Consider the following 25,700-nt stretch of genomic DNA (forward strand, 5'->3'; position numbering starts at 1 on the left):
CCGCTTCATCAGCTGCATTTGATGAAGTGGGCTATGGTCCACGAAAGCCACGCAGAATACATTGGTTCGTCTTCAGCGTGCTTCCAGACTCTTCGTTGTTGTTTTCGTTCTTTTAAACTCACTGGGGGATAAGGCCTACAGCCTTAGGTGTTGCTAGGTGAAGGGAGGAGCTGTGAGGCTGACCCGGAAACGCTATTAGAGGGCCGCCCCTTTCCGGGACGGCCGCCAGCACTTGGGCTGGGTTCAGCGCAGCCTGTGCCGGCTGTAGGAGGCGGCCATTTTCCCGGAGAGCGGGGTAGCCACCGAGTCCCCTTTCCTGTGGAGGACGGGCCCGGAAGGGCTGAGAAGCGGGGGCCGCCTGGTGCTGCTAGCAGAGTGCCGGTCCGCCTGCGTTGCCGATAGCGAGGAGGATGTTCTCCTTTTCCACCACGGTGCAGCCTCAGGTGAAGGCCTCCGAGCGGGGGACGGGAGGAAGGAATACGTTGCTTGGGCGCCGCTATTGTTCTGCGTAGCTGACGCTGTAAGAGATCCCAGGCCAAGATGGCACCGGGGGACAAGGGCGTGGAGAGGGATGGGTGGAGGGACTGTGGAGGAAGGAGGTTCCCAAAGATTGGGGGTGGGGGATAGAAGCGAAAGTAAGCGCAGTGTTGGCCTTGGTGACTGTCGAGGTTTCAGACGAGCTGGGGCGGGGAAGCGGTTAAAGACGGAAGAAGAGGCCTGTCGGATCGCGTTTCTGATAGAAGGCAGCCAGATGCCTCTTAGGGTGCGCTCCTATGCCTGTTTTGACAGAAAAAAGTTCTGCAACTCCCAGCATGCTGGTTGGGGAATGCTGGGAGTTATAGGACTTTTTTTGTGTCTAAACACACATAGGGCTGGAGCCCTAAGAAGCCTATAAGCAGAGCATAACGGCAATACCCACCCCGAATATCTCCGGCATCCGTTATGCAGAGATATACTGCCCTTGCTTATGGAGGCTCCATTTACCAACCCTTGCTGGTTTGGCCAGGTATTCTCGGTGAATTTATCTAATCCCCTTTTAAAGGCATCTAAACGGATGACTACCACATATTCCATGTGTCAAATGTGCAACAGTATTTCCATTTGGCTGTTCTGAACCCACTGTGAATTTCATTATGTGACAGTGAAACCTAGTATTATGAGAGGAGAGTGGGGGGAATATATTCCCGTATTGTTGATAGTTTTGTACAGCATTATTATGCCCCTTACTTGTTTTCCTCCTGAACTAAAACCCCCCAATACTTGAGCCTTTCCTCATAGGGTTGTAGATATGCAAGATTGTAAAGCTGTAAGTAGGTGAGTGAGGTGTTTGATTAAAAAGACAGGTGGGAGTGCAATTTTTGGGAGACCCTAAGACTGGGTTAATGTGTAATAGAAAATAACAAAGAATATATAATGGACATGTAACTTGATGAGGATTCTGTAGCTGACCATCTGGAGCTGCCTTGTATGGAGTCAAGCCATTGATCCATCTAGCTTAGTATTGTCCTTGGGCATGCAGAAAGGGATACTGATTTTGGAAGACCCCAAATTATGTTAACTTGATATCATCTGTAAAAGCTGTGACCTTGGAACCTGTCTTGAGTTACAGTGGATGGCTCTTTCTTCAACTAGAAATGGATACCTGATCTATATTGCTTGGTATATCAAAGACAGCCACAAACCCCATGAGCAATAATGGATGGCCTGCTAACCTCATCTATCTTGAAGTCTGTGAAAGAGAGTTCAGCTCCGCATGGGGCTACAAAAGTGGCAGATGGGCCTATATTCACTTCTCCTATCTGTTGTGTGGGGCTATATACTGCACAGAACATAAGTCAGTGTTCTTCTTTTGCACTTGAGATCCTGCAAGCTTTGTCTTTTAAGTGTAACAACATGGATGAATGCATCTGAAATAGCGGGGTCACAAAAAATGCAGGCAACTCAATCTTCATGTAAATTTTTTCCCCAAAGTGCATCACCTTGCATTTATTTACATTGATTTTCAGAAGTTAAATAGAATAGCAAAATGTGACTTCTTCATTTTGTTTCAATTTCTTTCTTTAGATTTTGGCTAGACCTTATTTTATTTAAATTTTAAACATCCTTTTTAATAACCTTTTCTCATTGTGTCTTCACAACAGCCACATTGTTGTTGTTGTTGTTCAGTCGTGTCCGACTCTTCGTGACCCCATGGACCATAGCACGCCAGGCCTTCCTGTCCTGCGCACTCTCCCGGAGTGTGCTCAGGTTCATATTCATTGCATCCGTGATGCTATCTAGCCATCTCATCCTCTGCCGTCCCCTTCTCCTTTTGCCTTCAGTCTTTCCCAGCATCAGGATCTTTTCCAGAGAGTTTTCTCTTCGCATTAGGTGGCCAAAATATTTGAGCTTCAGCTTCAGTATCTGTCCTTCCAATGAGCACTCAGGGTTGATTTCCTTTAGGATGGACTGATTTGACCTCCTTGCAGTCCAGGGGACTCGTAAGAGTCTTCTCCAGCACCACAGTTCGAAAGCATCAATTCTTCGGCGCTCAGCCTTCCTTATAGTCCAGCTCTCACAGCCATACATTACTACTGGGAAAACCATAGCTTTGATTAGACGGACCTTTGTTGGCAAGGTGATGTCTCTGCTTCTTACTATGCTGTCTAGGTTTGCTATAGCTTTCCTCCCAAGGAGCAAGCGTCTTTTAATTTCATGGCTACAGTCACCGTCTGCGGTGATCTTGGAGCCCAAGAAAGTAAAATCTGTCACTGCTTCCATTTCTTCCCCTTCTATATGCCAGGAAGTGATAGGGCCAGATGCCATGATCTTAGTTTTTTTAATGTTGAGTTTCAAACCAGCTTTTGCACTCTCCTCTTTCACCCTCAACAAGAGGCTCTTGAGATCCTCTTCGCTTTCTGCCATTAGGGTGGTATCGTCTGCATATCGGAGGTTGTTGATAATTCTCCCAGCAATCTTAATTCCGACCTCTGAATAATAGCGAAAACCTACCATTAACATTTATTCAGTGTCAGGACCATGATAGATGATGACATGTGCACCATTTAATTTGGGCAGTCAGGTTAGAACTGACCTACTGTGATCCATGCTACTTCTGCCTTCAGGCTGTCTGCACTGGTAATATTGTTTATATTCCCACTTTCGGTTCAAGTCTCATCAATTCACATGACATATTCTGACCACAAAATCAACATGTTAAAATTACCTCATGGAGAAGAACTTCCCTGCTGGATCAAAGGTCCATCCAATCTAATATTTTGTCTCCAGCTAGATGTTACTGAAAAGTTTGCAAGCAGGGCATTACCCCCACTGCCACCCCAGATATTCCCCTTTTCTTTGTCTATGGCATCTGGTACTCCTAGAGAGTAAGCGAGCACCTCTGAATTAGGAGGGTCTGTTTAGCTGTCATGGCTAATAACTATTGATAGATTTATCTTCCAGGATTTTTCTTTAAAAACAACAACAACCATATCTAAAAGTAAAGTGAGAATTAGAACTGCAAACCACTACACGCATTACTACTATGTGGTCATGATAGCTGCTTTAACTTTTCAGGAGAACTGATTTACTCTCTATCTCATGCTACATTTGTTTTTTAAAGTAAGATGTAGCACAGCTCAATAAGGACCTCTTTTGCAACAGTATGTCATATGTTTGTTGGCCACTAAATAATGTGGTGGTGGGGAGGGAAAGGGAATGAGGAAAGCAGGAGGGACAGAAAACAGGTCAGTCAAGTCTTCATTTACAATAATATCTGAAGAAATGTGATGATGGTTGAACAGTACTGAAGCTTTCAGCCAATTTTTTGTGATAAGCCCCAGAGGAAAGAACCAGAGACTCGTTGCTTTTGACACCTCTTTGAGAATAGCTGGGATGTACATCTAGACAGAAGGAATACTGAAGTGATACTGCATCTGGGTCTTTTGTAAATACCAGGGGATTTAAGAGAGGCCTTCTTTCATCTTAGAAGAAGGAAAATTGGCTTCTTAGTTCTGAAGGAAAGCTAAATGATTCTTATAAAAATATGGTCATTTTTTTTAAAAAAAAAACTGATTGCTCTGTGCTGTAGAAAATCAGCAGTGTATTTATTCTCTATGCCCAAGATATTGAGTGAAAAGCCATAGACTGAAAAATAATTTAAAAGATACACACAAGGGGAATGAAGGTTTTTGTGGATAAGATGCTAATTAAGTTAACAAATTTGGAATTTTAATGCTTGCCAAGTATAATTGTTACTTTAATCTCATTTACTGCATTTTCAAACTCTTGATCTTTAAAAAGGTAGCATTCCTACCTTATGCAGTTGAGTCTGGTAAGTTTTTAAAAGGCATTCTGAGATACTCGGAAGACACCACATATTGTATTAATATTAGGGTTGTCTATTATGCAAGGATTAGAATTCTTATAGACACTTGGGTTGCAGTCCTATACCCACTTACCTGGGAGTAAGCCCCATTGGACTCAGTGAGTCTTATTTCTGGATAGACATGCACAGGATTGCACTCTAAAAACTGAAATATATTAATAGTTGACTTCACATAATCTTTATTTTATATTAGGTCACAGTTCCTTTGAGTCACCTAATTAATGCCTTCCATTCACCCAAAAGTCCAGCTCCATCTTTCACCACAACATCTACCCAGTGTGTGCAAAAGGAAGCAGCACCTGAACATGATGTACCGAACAGTGAGGTAAGAATTCCTGAATGGTATGACACATTTATTTATGTGCATGTATTATATAGCATGATTTACACATGCTGTGTCTTAAGTGTTGCATTTAAAAAAGAATCTTCCCAGGTAAAACTTGTTTAGTATTTGATACTATCAGTGGACAATCCCCCCAAATGTCTATAATACTCTAAGGATATTGTATGTTTGATATGCAAATATTCCTTTGTACACAGTTGATTAAATCGTTTTGTTCACTCTAGTTATAACAGTAATAAAAATTGCTATAACAAAGGTATAGCTGAATCTTGTATAATCTGAAGTTCTGGAGAATAGAGACCCAGTTTGCATGTAACAACAATTACTGGGTTGTTTTACCCAGGAATTGTCAGAGTCAAGCAGCAGCAAACAAGGACATTGCTTCCTGTGTGCTTGTCATTTCCACTTTTGTTCAACAACACAGGAACCATGGGCAATTGTTGAGTTGACTCTGTTGTGTTTAACCCCTAAGCAACCCAGAGTTCCAGGTTTCAGACATCATGATAACAACCCAGGAATAGGGTTGTTGACTGAAAGTGGAAGCAACAAGGACATAGGAGGCAGTGCAATTGCTCACTGCTGCTCAGCCCTGACAATTCATGCGTTACACAACCCAGGAATTGTTGTGATGTGTAAATCAGGCCAGAGACTGGGGCAGCAGTCCTATACACAAGTGGGAGTAAGTCCTATTAAACTCAGAATGTAGTTTTGAGTAGATGTGCATAGGATTGCACTTTCAATTCCAGGAGAAATTAGGGCTTTGTTTGAAACTAAAGAATAAAGCAGTTCTTTATTGCTTCATTAGAATATTCTTAATAGGATAACCGTGCTCTAGAAATCAACACGACTGTGAAAGAGCTACTGCCCTTGAATTTGTATCATCCATGTGTATTTTGAAAGTTATTCGCTGATAGATTCTTTGTATTTGTAATGACATCAACGAGTAGTTTTTCTTACTGCATGTAGATTTTGCTTACGCTTGAGTAAAGGGCAGTTTCTTCAATGTCTTGGGGCAGGGTGGGTGGAAGCTCACACTGTTTAAATAATTGATGGAAATAAATTATATTTTGAAGAGGTATTAAACATAAGGAGAATTACTGGCCGTTGGGGGAATGATTTTTTAAGTGTGGTTTCTCACTTGTTTCTACGTTTCAGAACATTTCTAGAATCATGGGTCTCAGATTTTAATGGTTGGACCTTATTTTTGGAATAATGTGATGTTCATAAACATTTGAATTCTTCATCTCTTCTTTTTACAGCCAATACTTAATCTACGAGACCTAGGACTGTCTGACTTGAAAGCTAGCCAGCTTGATGAACTAGTGGACAGGCTACTTCCTGGCTATTGTGTGGAAAACAAAGTCTCTTCACACTGGCAAACATCGTATATATCTGCACAGTCCTTCTTTGAAAATAAGTATGGTATGTGTTAAGATATTATATTAGCATTCCTAAGGAGTTGACTCCTGTACTTAATTGAATCTCAGGTAGAATCACTATGCCCCTTGACACATTGTTCCAGTGAGAGGCTTGCTTTCTGCTTCATTTCTATGCCCATATCTCCTGCTAGGTCCCTTTAATGCCACCAGGAGCTCAGAATCTGTACTAGTTTCATTTCTGACTTTCACCATTCTTTGTCTCAGTTTACCCTATTCAGCTCCTCCTCCCTACTAGTTAAGTGACTGGACTCTGTTGGAATTGATTATGATGTTGGAATTATCAAACACAATAACATGAAAAACTAATACTGGAAGCCATCACTTTATTCGAGTGTAACTTCCTGTGTGTACATTTTACCAATATATCATTTGTATGCCAGTGCTCATAATTCTTAGCCCTTGTGGACATGGTTTACAGCTCAGGGGTGCAGAACCTCTTTCAGTCCAAGGATTGAATTCCATCTTGGAGGCTGCATTCTAGTAGTGGGTGGGGCCAAACATAAAAAATGCAAGCATATTTTAGTTTAAAGCTATTACTGACAGTCACTAAGCCTTAGGAGAAGCATTTCAGCCATGGTGGGCAGGGGGGGACTGCACAGAAGCTGGGAAACCACCTCCAACTGGGCCATGGCTAATGGTGAGGAATGCTGAGAATTATAGTCTAAAACATCTGGAGGCCACCAGGTTGGGGAATGCTGGCCTACAATCTGATTACTGGAGTGTATATGTCCAGTCGTATCCATGCCTTGTCTCAATTCTGGCACTGCTTAAAAGTCTCAGCTGGCTTTGCCTACAGTTAGCTTCACTCTAGTGTATTCAGTAATCCCAGAGAACAGAGATAAAGTGCCCATCTCCTTCATCCTCATTACAGTAGTTAGTTTGGGGGAGAAGCCATATGGATCTGTTGTACTTTGTTAGCTGACATGGTTTAGATTCTAGCTATTGTAACTCAGCTTTGGCTCAACATAAAATACTTGCTTTATTCTAAAGCAGTTAACCTAGTTTTTGTTTACCTAATCCTTTGCAGAATTGGGCAGTGACTTCAAGTCCCAATCTTGCAACTGTTGCAATGCTGTTGGACAGTATATATTGTGGGTTTTGAATTGAGAAGCCTCGGTATGAGTCCCCTAAAAGTCAGGGTCTCCATGAATGGCTTTGGTTGTCAACTTCATTTCTCTATTAAAAATATGAAAAGTGATTGTTTTCACAGGGAGCAGTGAAAACAACAAGATAGACTTTATATCAATTTTTATTTGAAACAATGAAAATCTCAGTGGATGGTTTTAGGGCACATATTTAGACAGAAAGAGTCCTACAATTCCCAGCATCCCCCAGCCAGCATGTCTAAACATGTATAGGATTTTACTCTTAATTTACTAAGGCTGTGTCATAGAAGTGGGTATACATCTGGTTCATTTGTTGTGAAGACTCTAATATAGTGAGGAAATACCCAAATTAAAGATGTGCAGTAACTGAAGTGATATATGTCCTGACACAAATTTTTGAGGCTCATTTTATCTTCACTTTTAGATGCTATAAATGTTTAAAAAATACTAAACCTAACCGTTTTTGATTTAGTGCTCACAAAACAGAAATAAGGACTTTTTTATGTTAACTTCCTAGGTTTTGCGGATGTATTTAGTGTCTTACGTTCATCTTACCCGTACAGACAGCAACCCAGTCCCCTCCAGAGTGTATGTTCCGATCTTCAACGTTGGCCAGGTATGAAGCAAGAAAGACTTCTGAAACTGATTTACAGGCTGAGGGAAGTAATATATTAGGACCTAGATCCAGTGTTTCTGTGAGTGGAGCTATGCTCATGGAATGCTTCTGCTTGGGAGTGGTGGGATTTTTGCTGATTCCTCCTTCCCCCTGCAATCCCCCTAGGCCCATGAAAAGCTGCCCCAGAGGGTTGGAGGATTTCCCGGAAAAGCATAGGAGGTGGCACTGGGGGTTGTAGGGGCAGCCTGTGAAAATGTTCTCCCTACCTTTCTCCAGTGGGAACCTCCACTGTTTCTTAGTCCCTCCCATTTGCAGAAGAGCTACTCTGGATCCAACCTTATGATATTGCTTCTAGTAAATTAATAGTTATTAATAGTTATTAATATAGGTGATAAACTTTGAACATCTTTGCAGTATTTTATTGCCATTACTGATGAGAATATGTGACCACTTGTCACAGTTACTCACAAGAATAAGTGTTCTTTTGAGGTTACTAGAACTTTTTTAACAACTATGTTATCATTCCATCTTGTAATGTCACCTGTGTGGTGTAGGTTTCAATCTTATGTACCCTGTCCTTGAAGGATGCCTTGTTGAGCACAGTGGGACAGAAGTCTGCATAAACTTGCTCTATTATTCCAGAGTTATATACAAGTGGAATCCAAAGAGCTCCTTATGGCATGCTCAGTAGGATTTTAACTTTTCACATTTGAACATCAGACATACACACTGTCTGTCTGTCTCTCTTCCGGTACAATATCTTAGACTGCTTTGGAAACTCTGTTCAGTTTCATAAGTGGGGTAGTGTTCTTGGAATACAAATACTAGTCACCCCGCTCAAACACGCAGCTAGTTACATGGCTCTCTGGATCCTGTGATAGGTTCAAGGTCTATCTGTAAGCATCTGCATTTCAGTGTTTAAAATCAGAGCTTTATAATCATGGAAGAAACATACAGAAATTATTTTTCATGTGATCTTGAAATATAACACATCCTTGTATGTGTTTAAGTTTTCATTCAGTCTCGAGGTTTTAAGACTCTGAAGTCAAGAGCAAGACGGCTGCAGTCCACATCAGAACGATTAACAGAAACAGAAAATGTAGCTCCATCGTTTGTAAAGGTAAGCCTGAGGATCTTCTGGGTCATGATCATGACCCAGTCTGTTACACCTCCTCTGCCTATTTTATACAGTGTCTTCAGGATGCACTGCACCTAAACAAGCTAGCTGATCAAGTTCCTCTTCTGAGGATTATGCTCAGTTAAAGTTGTATAAAAAGGGAGAGATCAGGAAGAGATGGGCGTATGTATCAAGATGGATGTGCAAATATGGCTAGGTTAGTCACATTATTGGAAAGTTACTGTAGCAGAGGATGGATTAAAGGGAAAGTTGCTGAAGTTGTGAGTATGCAAGAGGAATCCCTCTGCCAAATCTAAATGTCTCACTGTGCAGTCCTCATCTAAAAAGCCAACAACTTCTAAATGATACCCTAATCCCACATTTTATAATCCAACAGATAAGAATGTCCTGGAGGCTTCTGGATGGATAAGATTTCTTGTAATTATTTGAATTGCTTGCAGTATTGTTTTAGAGAATCTATCTTTCTAGACCACATAATTGCACTTCCAAGCAAGTTCCCTCTGGTAGTGGTATTAAGAAATACTCATTCATATAAAGGTTCAAAAGGTCAATTTATATTGAAAATCAAGAAAAAGAGTTCTTATGTTAGATTTGGAACCTTATTTAGCTTTAGAAGAAGTAAAGATGCGAATAGACATCTAGGAAATGGTTTACTTGGAATATCAAATGCATCTCTTTCTTATAGATAGTTTCACGCTGTTGCTTTTTAATTTGCTGTATACAACCCACTCAGAACTGTCAGAACTGACATACATAGATTTATTAGTAAATCTAATGAAAATATTTATGAGTTTGACTAATATAGAGGTCCCCAATCTTTTTGGTTTGGGGGGCACATCTGGAATTTTGCAGGAGTGTGACAGGCACCTCCATAAAATGGCAGTCATGGCTGGGGGGCTTGCCCATTCACAAAATAGTTTGCAATTTGGACATGAACAGTCACAAAACACCCATTTCCTAGAAGGCAAACTAAAAGAAAAGCAACTTGGCCAAGATCCAAGGTGGAAGGCAGAGATGGGCCCTGAGCACCAAAGCACACGACAGCTCTTCTAAACCCACAGTTTTCTGCTTCAGCATCCATTTCACAGAAGGCAAACTGATGAGGCTCAGACAGGTAACTTCACTAAGAAACTGAGTACATGACAGTGGTGTGGTCTGAGCCCCAGATCACGTATTTGCCCTCACAAAGTATAGCAAAATACCAATTTCACAGAAGGCATACTGATGATGCTCAGAGAAACACAGAACTCAGAGGCAAAACACGTGCATGCCCGCACCGAAATTTCCTACACAAAATATACACAGAACCACACACGGTCCAGGCAAAACATACCGTCTGTGCACGTGTGCGTGCACAGGCACAAAAGGCCAAACTACCTCACCTTGTTCCCTTTCCCCAGCTCCTCAGGATGCTCTCTGCCACCCCCAGCTTACCTTTTCCATTTTGTTCTGTGTGGCTGGGCATGCTGGGTTGCAGCCATCCACTATAATGCTTTTGGAGGCCGATGCTTCATTTTGTAGCATGCTAGCCTCCTAGTTAAAAAAAAAAAACTTTTTAAAATTAAAGTATCTTTAAGAAGGGGGGGGCAGGAAGCCTAGTGGGTTCCAAGAATGGGGTCCATGGGCACACTGGTGCCCACAGTTACCATTTTGGAGACCTCAAAGCCATGGAACATTATATAGTATAAACATAGTAACTGGAAGAACATTTGGGCAAAATAATGGATTTTGATGGATTGTGGATTTTTAATGAGAATTGTTTATTTAAAAACTAACAACGGTTTTTTCAATCACATTCTTAGGGACTTCTACTGAGAGATAGAGGATCTGAGGTTGAAAGTTTAGAGAAACTGATGAAAACAAAAAACATACCTGAAGCTCATCACGATGCATTTAAAACTGGGTTTGCAGAGGGATTTTTGAAAGCACAGGCACTCACACAACGTACAAATGGTCAGTTGATCTGTTTTTAAAAATGGTTTATTCAGAGTATTACTTTATCATATACAATGTTAGAATGATTTTCCTCCTAACACGGGGATGGTGGAGTCACATTTAAAGTACATGGCAAATTAGCTCCCTTTCAGCCCTTTCCCCTTATGTGAAATATATAGCAATAATAATTAGGCAAGTTCCTTCTATACCTCCCTTTGTCCTCGTGGTCACCCCTTTCATCACTTGGTTTAATTAACTGTTTGGTTTCTATATCATCCAGGAAGTTTATCTTGCTTAATGTTTTTACTTTTTCAGATTCCTTAAGACGAACCCGTCTCTTTCTCCTTGTTCTGCTACTGCTTGGTATTTATGGTTTGTCAAAAACCCCATTTTTATCTGGTAAAGGCTCCTTTTCTGATACTGGTTTGTTAACTTTTCATTCTTCGGAATCTTTCACTCTTTCTTTATGCGCTGTTACTATGGTGTCAGATGTGAGCATTTAAATTAAGATCACAAGTTAGATAAACTCACAAAATAGTTATCCCTGGAGTATGCTACTTTGGGGGTATATCCAGTGCCCCTTCTTTTCTTTTAAATCAGTAGTAGCTGGGAAGAATATATCTTTGTGAAATATTTTTTGACCAAGAATGTCTCATTCGGGACATAGACTTACATTTTCTTCAGGTCAATTCAATACTCTTAGCAGCTTGATTACTTTTGTCTCCTTCTGCTGCTTTCCATATCTTATAGTGCAAAATTCTTTAACTTCTTAGATCAAACTATTACTTGTAAATACAATTCTGCATTTAGAATTGGTATGTCTTAAAAACAGATCTTGGGAGACCTCTGCAACTTAATTTATACTTTTCTCTTTAACCAATTCAAATATTTTCTTGCATTCCTTCCAAAAGCTTTGGAAAAACTTCAAGGGGTTCAATTATGGAAAATTCAGAGTACTCTCATTGTGGAGATTTGGTGCATAGGTGATATGGTTCAAAGAATCTTGTCAGATGTTGGAGATGGGATATAGGTGTACACAGGTCCTAAACTGCTTAAGGGCGCAATCCTATGGGGATAGGCAGCTGCCTCCGAACTTGGAGGCGACCACCTATCCAATGCAGGGCAGCTGATTTCGGCTGTCTAGCCTTGGGAAGTTGGAGTGGTGGGGGGATGCTGGATGACATATAGGAAGCATTGGAATGGCATGTCCACCCACCCTGGCACACCCCTGGGAGCGCCCCATTTTCACCGCTCTGTGGGCCTCTTCCGAGCGCGGGGCTGTTCTGCACTGCCTACGAGGCAGCGCGAGAGGGGGTAGAAGTCAGTTCTCAGGGATCTGGCCTATCCTATGGCTGTCTAGCTGCTGACTAGCAGCCATAGGATTGTGCTCTTAGGCATTTTAGGCTTAGGTTTCTCCCTAAACTGGGAGAAACAAACAGTTGGGACTCAAGGAAGGGTCTGAGAACACCTGATGCTAAAGTACAGCAAGTATGGACCTGGAAACACCATGGAAAAGTGACATACAAATATAACAGACAATTTTTTTAAAAAAAAAGTCAGTTGTACATCGATCAATCTAACATTGTTAGCAGCAAAAAGAGGTATGACAAATTATGTTGGCTTAGTGACTTTTAATATATTCTTCCATTTTAATGTTCCTGCAGTGCGTTTTCGCACAACCTCTGGGCTTGATGCAGCAGTGGACCCTATTCAGATGAAAAATGTCACCTTTGAACACGTCAAAGGGGTAAGTTCAAATGTTGGATGTCCTCTAACTGTTCAGTTGAATTGAAATCATCACATAAAAAAAACTTTAACAAAATGCAAAACAGGGAGCTCCTCTGCATAAAATATCTTCGCTGGGCTGAAGGAAGTGAAATTAACTAATCCTAATGTGGAAAGGTGACAAATATAAGCACTTTTACTCAGAAGGAGGTTTCACTCTGTACAGTGGTGCTTATGAGTGACAAATATAAAAGCTGCAGCAGGCCTGGGAGCACACGCTGGGCTCACACACCTCCACCTCCCGCAGGCTCCTGCATGCATCTCAATCATTTCATATGCTGCTGGTCAAGAAACCTAAAATGAATACAGTGATGGGCCTGCCAAGATAGTTGTGTGGTTCTCTGGATTGTGGCTTCTAGTTCCGTGGCTTTTGTTCCTATAATATTTGTCACTGTACTATGTGCCTCTTCCTGCTAAACCTCTGGCAAACATATTCTTGCTGTGTCAGGAGTTGTTCCATGCTGGCCTACTGGCCCAGTTGCTTTTCTCTTTCCTCTCCTGTAGTGGTTAAAATCTACCCCATTGATTTTCACAAAAATGGATAATAGAAAAATAGTTTTATAGATGTATCCCTCTCTTGGTTTTTAAAAAGATAGGCTGCTACCTTAATACTGGAAGAGACTGTTGTTGTTTTTTTCTCTTAAACCGTTTAAACATTAGCTTACACAAGGTCACAGCTGGGGTTTGATGTCTAATTTTCAGCATTGCATTCTGAGAAGTTATGTAAGCATTATTTAAAGTTTCCCCTTTACAGTTCTAGGGGCTTTATCTAGTGTACATTCGTTGCTTGTTTTCCAGTGTATTTTTGATGCTAAATAAACATGTGTGCTCAGTTTGCTATCATAGGCTACAAACGAGTGCAATGTAATGTCTGTATCCAATGGGACTTTCAACTTCTGTTTCTTAAAATATCAGCCACACGCACACATACCCCTTACCACAGGGCAAACTGCTTTGAGAAATATGAGAGTTCCAAGGCTAGTTAGTGAAACAGCATGGGATTTTGTATTTTCTAAGGGGAAAAAAATCAAGTCCTACTGGGGGTGTGAATGTAACTTTGTTGTTGTTGTTGTTCAGTCGTGTCCGACTCTTTGTGACCCCATGGACCATAGCACGCCAGACCTTCCTGTCCTGCGCTCTCTCCCGGAGTGTGTTCAAGTTCATATTCATTGCATCGGTGATGCTATCGAATGTAACTTAGGCGTGCTTCAAAAGTAACTCTCAAGATTATGACCATAGTCTATCTAAAACTAATACATCCAAACCAAATTATGATGAAAGAGTTGTGATCTTAAAAATGTAGATGCACTTTATAGATTAATTTTTCTTAATTGACTACAGGTTGAAGAAGCTAAGCAAGAGTTGCAAGAAGTGGTAGAATTCTTGAAAAATCCTCAGAAATTTACTGTACTAGGAGGTAAACTTCCTAAAGGTAAGTGTGAGCTTTTAATTATTGGTAGCTGCTTTTTGGTAGCCACTTGTTTTGGCCACTTTCAAGCCGCTTATTACATTGTAGTTCTACTTGATTTCTGTGAGGCAAGTAATAGTCACATTTGTGTTACACTTATTCGTGTATTTTAAATTTGTATCTAGTTCACCTCCTCCCTTTATTGGTTGAGCAAATTACAATTTAAAAACAACATCTCTAGTTAAAATCAACTCCTAATAGAGTACTATTATCTCTTTTCATGTGCATATTCCTAGTGCAGTTTAGCATGTATGTCTATGTGGTTGTCGTAGCCAGGTTGAAATCTTGAATGTGTAGTATTTGGCACTGAGTAATGAAGTTACAAAAATTGAGGCAAACATGGAAGATTGCAAATTCCTCATTTGCTTTGGTTTCATTTTATTTTGATGCCATGATTTTTCCAGGCATTCTGTTGGTAGGACCACCTGGTACTGGCAAAACTCTTCTTGCGAGAGCTGTGGCAGGAGAAGCTGATGTTCCATTCTATTATGCTTCTGGGTCAGAATTTGATGAGATGTTTGTTGGTGTGGGAGCCAGTCGTATCAGAAATCTGTTCAGTAAGTTCAGCTTAGGGTTTTTTTGGAATACTGTCTGTTCTTATGAAGAAGTACGAGTGTAGATGCACACACTTTGAGGTCTACCAGTGTCTTGCTGAACAAATAATTTTGTCTCCCTTTCAAGGAATTAATAGACATCAAAATTCAAAAACATTCTGTTTTGTGTTTACATTGTATCAGGTATCTGAATTCTGTCGCACCTATGGTAGCCTAAAAATATTACTTGTCCAATTTGAGACTTTTATTGTACCTGATTTAGAGAGAAGGATCCCCCTTTTGACTCCTTTGGAGCTAAAATAGCAATAGTGACACAAATCTGTTTTTGCGGGAAAGTGCAGTTCATTATGATATTCTGCAAAAGCTCACAAATGTCATATTAAAAATGTGTGAAGAAAATGAAATGCTATATTATAGTATGAACTAATTTGACTTGTATTCTTAGGGGAAGCCAAAGCAAATGCACCTTGTGTTATATTCATTGATGAGCTGGATTCTGTTGGTGGCAAAAGAATAGAGTCTCCAATGCATCCCTACTCAAGGCAGACAATAAATCAACTCCTTGCTGAAATGGATGGGTAAATACTAATTTCCATTCTAAGTCAGGGGACTTGCAGTTATACTGTAACTGCAAAGTGTAAGGAGAATATGTGGGTTTCATCGGGAGAAGTGCATGGCCTCAAAGCAGCAGATAATGTGAAATGTAATATGCATCTTAGGAGGAAAATATTTAGAGAGCAATCCTATGGGCCCTAGAAAGTATCTGGGGGGCCATAGGATAGTTTGGATTCTTGGATCTGAGGTCGGAGATGCTGGAGAGGAGGGAAAGGGGGTGGTTCTGTGGGAGGGGAGGGGACTGGGGAAGTGGGGATACCAGCCCCACCCTTCTTCTCTCCCCTTCCGCAAAACCCTAGCTAGACTGGTGAAAACATCCATCTAGCAAAAATGCAGAGTGGGAGAAGCGTGGAGGCAGAGATTGCCTCCATGTTCCTCCCGCTCTTCATGGGATGCCCATCAGCCTCCAAGTTTGGAGGCTGACTGGCATCTGGATAGGATTGCGCCCTTAAGGCATGATCCACAAACTTCTAATTAAGGTTGATCCAAATATCTGATCTCTCTGAATGTCTCAACATTTGGGGGATCATGGGTGGGGGCAAAACCCCACCTGAACATTGCAAGGAGGTGCAGGTATCTGGGTGGAGGGGTGAATACTTGCATATCCTACTACAAGGTGATTTAAGGGCAACATTACTTATCCATCCACTTTATTTTCATTTTAAAAGTAGAACTGCAGCTAGGCGTAACTGCCTACTGCCATCAGAACTACCATATGCTTTGTGCTTTGAAAATAGCTGGGGCCTGCCACTAATGCCTTTTGGAAGATGCGACGTAATGACAGTGCATCCAAATCAGGGGAAAATGGTTGCCCCGTGGGCAGTCCTGGTCTGTGCTTTGAAGGTGGTGAAGTGTGTGTGTGAGAGACAGAATGAATGGATGATGAATGGGGTGCATGTTTATGTGAGAATGAATGGATAGGGGTTTGAGGGGTTTATGTACGTGAGAATGAGAGAGAATGAATTGATTACAAAGGGGAGAAAGAAAGTGTGGTGGCAGAAAAGGTATTCTCATCCACTCTTTGCTTTTCTCCACCTACTACCAGCTCCTCCCACCACCAGTATGTGTCCCCCAGCAACTGGGCCTCACGGGAGTGCTGACCTCAACTTAAAAATGATTCTTGGCCTTTCCCTGTAAAATTTCGGCAATGTTCATTGGAGCCCTCACTGAACTGTATTGGAATTTCTGGGCTCCAGTTATACTAGTAAGGCTAGAAAAAATGTTATTGTAAGTATATTAATTAAGGCTCTTTTCTCTTTCCGAAGCTTTAAACCGAATGAAGGAGTCATCATCATTGGTGCAACAAACTTCCCTGAAGCATTAGATAAGTATGTGTGTGTGCGTATATATGCATAAAATGTAACTTTGCATGGTTTGATTTTGTGCATATATGACTTTTAAAGTATAGGCCAGTAATAGGGGTACATGAGTAATTAAAATGATGTATTACATCCTGACCTTATTTTTCTAATTGTCAAAGACAGCACTAAAAAGGACTAGCCCATACTAGCTATCTTTAACAGGAACAGCAATATTAGAAGCAGGCCCTTAATCGAAAATTACAGAGGGCTGGATCCAGATTTACTTATACTAAAGTAGACCTATTAAAATCAATAGAACTTAAATTGGTCATAATTAACAAGTCCCATTGATTTCAGTGGGTCTGTTCTACATATGATTAGATCTGGATTGAACCCAGTAATCACAGCAGGAAAGTATGTTTGAAGAGCTGGTTCATAAAGTATACTTTTCCACGGGATTCATGTACTCAGAGATGGTTAGAAGAGTTTGTGTGGAGGGTATTTGCTTGTCTGAACCAGCCTTTAATGGAAGTCAGGAATATATCAGCTGATCCCTTTACCAAATCACATTCTTTCTTTTAAAAAATTATTTTAAATCAATTGGCTAACAAAGATCTTAAATCTGTTGAATGATTCACAGAATTGTTTTTCCTCCCCAATTAGTGCTTTAATTCGTCCTGGCCGTTTTGACATGCAAGTTACAGTTCCCAGGCCAGATGTTAGGGGCCGAACTGAAATTCTGAAATGGTACCTTAATAAAATAAAGTATGACGAGTGTAAGTATAAATATGTGACTGTTATAGAAAATTGTTGTCAGACTGACTGCGTAGTATATTCATGTAACTGTAGTGACCGAGGTTCAGGATGCTGTCACCATTGGGGATATTCACGCTTAAAAGAATGCAATCATTTAAAACAGGAGTGGGGAACCTCTTTCAGCCCGAGGGCCAAATTCAATTTTGGGGAAGCTCTCGGACTCCATTCCAGTAGTGGTGGAGCTGAAGGCAAAGGAGGCAGGATCAAAGACAAAAGGGTTGGAGCCAAAGTACAAAAACTACTGGCATATTTAAGCATAAAGCTCTTACTGCCAGTAACTAAGCCTCAGGTGGAAAATGCGGGAAACCACCAAACTATTGGTGATCAGGGGAATGGGGCTAGGCCAGGGGAAAGGGGTGTGGCCTTCTTGGTAACCCTGAGGGATTTAGCCCCCAGGCCTGAGGTCCCACACTCCTGGTTTAAAGGCTGTGGTTGAGGTATGAGGACACACAATTATATGCATTCTCCTTTTCTTGAAATTGGTACCAGTTCAAAACTAACCATGCTTCTTTTGTATTAGTAAAATCTCTTGTTGCATCCATAGATTATTCTGTGTTTTTAGTGAAGAAACATTTTATTCAGCCATTTAAATAGTTGCTATGGTAGTTTGATTCTCAAACCTCAGCTCTCTTGTGTTTATACTGGCAGTAGAGTAATTCACTTAGTATGAAAAGTGGACATAATGCAACGCTTCTGCAACTTTAAATGTACTATGCATTCTAACCTAGTAGACTATTATTAACCTTTTAACTTGGGTTGACATAGGGCTTAATGTGTTCTTGTTCACACAGCTATTGATCCGGAAATCATTGCAAGAGGTACGGTAGGATTTTCGGGAGCTGAACTGGAAAACCTTGTAAACCAAGCTGCGTTAAAAGCTGCTGTGGATGGAAAGGATATGGTTACTATGAAGGAGTTAGAATTTTCCAAGGACAAAATTCTTATGGGTAGAGTTTTTTCTTCTGGAATAAAAAATGTTGATATTGATTTCGATGAGGCATATACTTAACTCTAGTGTCTATTATTGGTAAGGTTGAAGATTTTACATAGCTTCTGGGAACCAGCGTTGTAGGGATACATTAAGCTTGAAATATGTTCAGATGCAAGTTTGTATTAAGTACTTTGATCCTAAGTTGGCATTTCATTGAAATGGGTAACAAATATAATATTAGTATAAATCTTGGGCTCTTGCCATTAAAGATAGGGACAGGCATATATCAGCTGCTCCATTTACCAAATTGCATTCTTTGTTCTTTAAAACTAAGAACTAAGTGTTTGCACGATTACATCCTATCATGAATCAGGGCATGCGATTATTACATACTGTGGTTATGTAACTCCCCATCCTGAGATGCCTCCTTTCTACTGGTATTTGGACCTGCCACCAGACCCTTTTTGTTCTGCTATGTGCTTGTGTTGGTTTAATCCTTCTTTTTCTGTTACTTTAATACCTTGCTTCTGATTTTTAGCTTTTTTGTTTGTTTAGTCTTTATTTTATGGATTGTACATTGTTTTAATTTATTATGTTATCTGCCCTATGAGGGGCCAAGAGGAGGGATATAATTGTTTAATAAGATTGTAACAATAGCGTTAATATACTCACACACATCTAATAAATGGTCAAATAAAAATTTCTTCTAATTTGGACTCAATCTCAGTGAATCCAAAAATATTACCTAGAGTCACAAGAAGCTTGTTCACATGCAATAACGTCCTATTGCAGAATTAACTGAAGGCTTTAGCTGTATGTTCCTTTTCAAGGGAACCATATGACGATGTCACAAGCTAATATTTCTCTTAATAACCCTCAGAAATAAGAGAGGCTTTCTAAGTGTAACTTGGAAACTTGAAAGCCTTAACTTAGCTCCCTTTTGAGGACTAGATCTCTAAACAGGCTTTAAAGTCTTAACTCCATTCTGAAAATCTCACTAATGGAACCAGTAAGTATAGGTTTATTTTGATTTTTCAAATTTCTTATGCAAAATCATAAACCTGTATACTAATAGTGAACTCATTGTCCAAGTGTGGATCTTTATGTAGACAAAATGGCACCACTGGTATCGGTAGGCTTGGGGGAAACCCAAAGTTTGCAGAAGCATGAAAAATCTTCAGGGGTGAGGGGATGCAAAAAATATCCCAGTGAGGTCTGAGCATGATCACTGGCCATGGAATGCTGGTTAATGAGAGGGGGAAAAAACAGAAAACTGGGAATGGAATGGAATGTCCTGGAAGTCAGGATAGGTGGCTGGAACCCTGAGCAGGACCGCTCCACACAGCAACATGTTGTTGCAGGTCCCACTTGTATGTTGTAATTTTAATATTTCATTTTACGTTTTCTTTTGCTTTCCTTTGATTTCAGGTCCTGAGCGTAGAAGTGTAGAAATTGATGATAAAAATAAAACAATTACTGCTTATCATGAATCTGGGCATGCCATTATTGCGTATTATACTAAAGATGCAATGCCAATCAACAAAGCAACAATTATGCCACGAGGACCAACACTTGGACACGTGAGAGTTTTAAATGATAGAAAAGACCCACTTTTGAATAGACTTTGACGTCTTTACTGCTTTGCACTCCTGAGATATTTCTCAACAGAATTGTGATAATGAAGATCTGGAAGTATACTTCCATAGTATAATGTAATCATGAGGACCCTAGTAGCATTGCATTGGCATTAATTATGGTAGCTATTTCAGAGATGCTTTATTTGCACCCGTGAATATCAACAGTTTGAAAAAGAGGTCCATATTGATGTGATTCAGGGAGAGTATTTCATTCATGCTGGATCACTCCATTTTAAACTTTATGACTACAGTGCCCAGATACCTAAGCAGAAATGTCTTACAACACAATTGGGAGTGACAGTACTGAAGGATAGATAGTGTTAATTCATGCATCAGTAAAGACAGTTTGGAAATGTTCAGTCCATGTACTTGAGCATTTGGGATGCGTCAGATATGCCCAGATACATCTCACCGCTCATCATAATGGCTGGCCAGCTTTCTAAGGTTAAAATTAGACAGGGTGCACTTGCAGCCATCGTGGCATAAGGATATATTTCCCAGCTTAGGTACTGTAGGGTGTGTGTGTGTGTGTGTGTGTGTCTATACTTATAAAGAGGTGCTGCTTACTTTGCCAATCCTGGTTTTAAATAGCCAGGACTGGATTCTGGGATGGTGACAGAAGGATGGCAAGTAGTTGCCATTCATCTGTTTGCTCACTAGGGGACAGTTGCTCTTCATCTCAGATGATATTGCATGGCCTATGGCAGCTCCAATCAGAACCCTCAAGAAGAAATTTGATGTACCTTGACACTGCAAATTTCTCAGGTATTTACATTTTTGGTAGAAGACTTTAGCAGGGAGGAACCAACAAAGGGCTCAGAAGAGTAGCAAGGCAGTTAGTCTTCTCTGCCCTCACCTCTGTTTCAAGAAGATCAAAGCAGCTAGCAGTGATAAAACAGATCTAGTGTTTTTACCGACTTTATTCTCTGCTCATGCAATTTTGTACTAAAGGTGTCCTTACTGCCAGAAAATGACAGGTGGAGTGAAACTAGATCCCAGCTGCTTGCACAGATGGATGTTAGTATGGGAGGAAGAGTAGCAGAAGAACTCATATTTGGAGGGGATCACATCACAACAGGTCAGCAGAAACCAGAAAGAAATAATCTTCAGTCTGTATATGAGCATTTATATATATTTAAACTTCATACCCTGAATTAAATATATGTACTGTTTCACTGTTTAGGTGCTTCTAGTGATTTTGACAATGCTACTCAAATAGCAAAGCTCATGGTGACAAAATTTGGAATGAGTGAGAAGGTAAGATCTCTTCCCTGCTTGAGTTTCAGATACTTTCCACTTTATCTTGACTTTAATTGTGAGTCCAGATTATAAATCAAAATACGTGCATGTAACCAACCCAGCTTTATGGATTTCTGAAGATATAAACAGTGTAGGTGAAATAAGGACAGGTAACTGTAGTTCTTCTATCTTCTAACATATGGGCTCTATCCCTACTCAGAACTTCATTTGGAATATTCTAAAGCTGAGCAGAGTTTTTGGCAGAGCCTGCCCTCAGCACGTATGCTCAAAGGACATGGCTCCTACCATTCGCACTCAGTTCCCAAGACTGCTGCAGTGCCAGGATACTGAGCAGGAACACCCTGGGGTGAAAGCTATAGTGGCTGAGCTTCTAAGTGACATCTTCCCTTTGCTTCCAGGCATTTTGGATAGTGGGATTTGTCTTTCAAAATCCCAAATGAGTGAAAACTTTCTTGCAGGCTTTTAAAAGAGCAGCAAATTAAAGCATGGCTAAACATTCGTAAAACACGTTAAAAATAACTTCATAGGATTATAGTTCATTCCACTGAAATGTATCACTGGTGACTATGGCTGCAATCTTATTCATACTTATTTAAGCCCCATTGATCTCAGTATGACTTCTGAGTACACAAGTATAAGATTGCTCTGTCAATCTCTTCCTGCCCTTCAGATTAACAAGCAGGCTGTGATATGATGGAGGATTACTCCTGTGTGTGAATAATGCTTGTCATTTCTCAAATGTCAGACCCCTTGGAGGTCTGTTCTGGTACAGCGGATGTTACTAGCAAGATGTTAAATTACATATAATTGCAGTGTATTTTACACCATGAATGGTGCTATAGAAATGAGTACCACATCTTCTCTCTCAATTCTTTTCTATAAGCTTGGTGTCATGACCTACACAGATACAGGGAAACTCAGCCCTGAAACCCAGTCTGCAATTGAACAAGAAATAAGAGCACTTTTGAAGGTAAGAATAATTATGCTTCTCCCATTCATAGGATGGTTGGAACAAAGACTGAGTGAATAATGGTTTATATCCCCTGGCTTTCTTATATTTATATAGTAAACCATATAGTGTGTGGCTAAGCTCCTTATTCAATTCATTACCCTGTAAAAAATCAATAGAACTGATTTTGTTTGTAATTAACTTCTTTAGCCACTTGTTTAATAAATAGAGCTTACTTCAGTAGCCTGCTGCTAATAGCTTTTTTCCTTATTATTCATGTATTTTTGTACCTTAGGTTCCTTCCATCTCTTGTGCCCTTTATGGAAAAAGTAATGTGTATATGGATAAAGTCCAAATAAATACATTTCGGGCGCAATCCTATGGCCCCTAGTCAGTGGCTAGACGGCCATAGGATAGGTCGCTTCCCTGAGAACTGACCTTCACCCTGTCCTGCACTTGGAAGAGGAGTGCGGAGCGGCGAAAACGGGGCATTCCTGGGGGCATGCGGGTTGGGGGATTAGGAAATGCCGGTACAACACATCCAATGTCATCCAGCCACCGTTTCCCCTGCTCCGACTTCCTGCATCTAGACAGCTGAAATTGGCTGCCTAGCCACAAATGCAGGGTGGCTGAAGCACAGAGGGGATGATCCCCTCCGCACTTCTCCTGCCCTGCATTGGATAGGCGGTCGCCTCTGAGTTTGGAGGCGTCCGCCTGTCCCAGTAGGATTGCTCCCTTATGAGTTCATTATAAATCTTATGAGTGTTTAATCTGAGAACAGTTTTTAGAATACACTGCTCCAATTTCTAGTTTTGTTGTGAACGCTTCTTAATGTACCTTTCTGTGTTAGGACTCCTACGAGCGGGCAAAGAATATCTTGAAGACCCATGCGAAAGAACACAAGAATTTAGCAGAAGCATTACTGACCTATGAGACTTTGGATGCCAAAGAAATTCAGATCGTTCTAGAGGGGAAAAAACTAGAAGTGAGATGATACTTTCCTTGTTGAACGTTCTGATTACTTGCAAGAATGCAGTAGTCTCCTTATGCAGTGTAGCTTTCTTTTCCTCCTGATGCGTGTGTGTGGTAATAATCACATTTCTTAAGGATAAACAATTTGTCTTGTGAGCTTTTGTTACATTTTACCCAATTTTTGTCCTTTCTTAGAAAGAGACACGAGGAGCAAATGAAATTCCCACAGATACAGGCATACAATCTCAGGGTTGAATCCGGCTCCTTTGGAAACCTCAAATACTGAAGCGGAATAGTATCTTCTCCATATTCCTTCCCCAGCTAACTGCACCATGTGGACTGGAAGTGCAGCTGCCTGCTCTGTTCACTCTTGTGGCTTGAGACACTTTGAAATGCTACAGGATTTACAGGTGGCAGGGGAATGACACTTCCGTCTGGTTTAATACCGGAGGGCAGTTTACAATACATACCTTCACTCATAATTTAGAAAAAACAATTTATGTAGCAGATCATACAGACTTCAAGAAGTTGGGGACAGGCATTGCTGTAACAGAGCTGCACTTTCCCCCCACTGGCCTTCATACATATGCCAGGGTGTGGGAACTCTTTGAGCTGAAGGCAAAGTAGGAAGGCAAAGAAATAAGAGGCGTCGCCTATTTGGATGTCTTCATACCACGATACAGAACGTAATATTTGGGGGTGGGGGTGGGGGGACATGTGCTGTGGCTGGGAAGAACTGCCTTGTCTCCTGTGAGGCAGTATTGGGAAGATGTTTCCCATTTTATTTCAGTAGTATGGATGTGTGGCTGCAGTGCGTTGCTGTTGTCTGTACTGTTGGATTTTTAAAAATGAAGTTGTGTATGGCTATTTGAGAGCCCCGCCAATTTCCCCATAGGGCACATATTGAGGAGTATTTTAGATTACTCTTCTGCTTGGCCCTTTTAGTCACATTCCCATCTTTCAATAAAATACATTTTTTCCTGTTTGAAGTCTTCAGCCATTCTAGCCCATATTATAAGCACATGGTCCCCAAATACTATCAATGAAAGCATCTCCTCAAATGTTGAAATTGGAATAGGGTGGAGTGGGGCAGAGGTCAATTGCTAATATATCTTTTCCATTGAACTATTTTGTGGGTGGACAGGCAATTGGTGTATTCTCACAACTTTAATCCCTGCAATTCCCATTTTAAAAAGTTCTTTAAAAAAAGAGCGTTGTGCCAAGTAACGGAAGAAAATTGTCTGTGAACTCCATTCAAAACTAGGGCTAACATGGCATTTTGCTGTGAATACAACTGATGGTGCAATTATTTTTTAATTGGTCAAGAGTCCCTTTTATTTCAGCTAACCTGGTATTTTAGCGCAACTTTATTTTCTGGCTTTTTCCATTGTCAACTTAGTAACACATGGAAGGACCTCAAGACCATTTCTTTAAACGGAATACCAAGCTGCTATGCTGACACATTACAAATGTACTCTTTTGTAGTAATACACAGTCAAAGTTGTGCATCTGAGGCATGCATGGCACCTTTTTTAAAATAAAGGTTTGTTTTAATTATGCAGAATGCTTTTTCCCTTTTTTCCAACTGTAAATTGCTTTAACTCTGGTTTCCCTCGTATGTAAATTGAGGTGTATAAAACATATCTTAAACCTGTAAATAAATTTGAGAGTTAAACAGAATGTGTAATTTTTTGGTTTCCAAAGAACATTTTTTGTGAGAACATGATATTTTTGCTGCTACTTCATTTATTCTTTAGGTATCAGATTTTTAAAACTTAAAATTGCTTTGTTTAAAAAATAAAATACAACTTGTTCACCATTTAGGTAGTATTTAGATTCTGTGGAACCCTATAGCTCTTAAAAGGTAAGTTCCTTTCATGAAGCCAAATTACCTTGAATGTTCAAAATAACTGGATAATGGTCCTAATGTGCTTGATCCCACAAAAGCAAGGAGTTTTTTTTAAATTCACTCTTCTGATTGAGGTTTTTTTCTTATGCAGTGGAACAGAAAAACAAAGTTGTCCGTATGATGCTGAAGGTGACTAGTTCCCAGTTTCTCATTCTTTATCCCCATGAAAGTTAGAAGCAGAACTGAATAGGCAGCCTCAATAAGGAATTGCAGTTTACATGCCCCTGTACCCCAAAATAAGTTTTGGGCTACTCCATATCAAATTTACATGCCCAAGAGATTGTCCATTGTGAGATCTAAAGGAATTCTCTCCAGTCAAAACTGCTTTTGCACAATGTGGAAAAATCCAGTCTGACTTGGATTCCTGCATTGAGCAGGGGGTTGGACTCGATGGCCTTGTGGGCCCCTTCCAGCCCTACTATTCTATGATTCTGTGAACGTCTGCTGACCTCAGATAACACTTACAAATAAGGAACTGTGATTGTGCACCTCAAATTAAGCTTTGAGCTGTCACAAATCACACACACACACTTCCAGAAGATTGTCTTCTACAGCTATCC

At 40.5% G+C, this 25,700-nt stretch overlaps 1 protein-coding gene across 4 annotated transcripts; it reads left to right on the plus strand.

The window, feature by feature from the left end:
* The first annotated feature begins 239 nt into the window (after positions 1-239).
* On the plus strand, positions 240-24,795 carry YME1L1 (YME1 like 1 ATPase). Of its 4 annotated transcripts, none has more exons than XM_084859075.1 (19): positions 240-443; positions 4,560-4,691; positions 5,969-6,131; positions 7,772-7,870; positions 8,881-8,990; positions 10,811-10,961; positions 11,259-11,366; positions 12,608-12,690; positions 14,070-14,160; positions 14,601-14,753; positions 15,196-15,328; positions 16,631-16,693; positions 17,330-17,442; positions 18,274-18,429; positions 19,842-19,993; positions 21,002-21,128; positions 21,234-21,307; positions 22,194-22,280; positions 23,110-24,795. In XM_084859075.1, the coding sequence occupies exons 1-19, from the start codon at positions 411-413 to the stop codon at positions 23,251-23,253; spliced, it is 2,172 nt and encodes a 723-aa protein (XP_084715201.1). In that variant the 5' UTR covers positions 240-410; the 3' UTR covers positions 23,254-24,795. The 4 variants fall into 4 exon arrangements, with proteins under 4 accessions (XP_084715201.1, XP_084715204.1, XP_084715202.1 ...); XM_084859078.1 differs by having other exon boundaries at positions 18,274-18,300; XM_084859076.1 differs by having other exon boundaries at positions 11,259-11,342.
* Positions 24,796-25,700: the final 905 nt, after the last annotated feature.

This window comes from Heloderma suspectum, chromosome 5, assembly GCF_057233095.1.
Source record: "Heloderma suspectum isolate Gila_16-S chromosome 5, 16-S_ref, whole genome shotgun sequence".
Lineage (NCBI taxonomy): Eukaryota > Metazoa > Chordata > Lepidosauria > Squamata > Helodermatidae > Heloderma > Heloderma suspectum.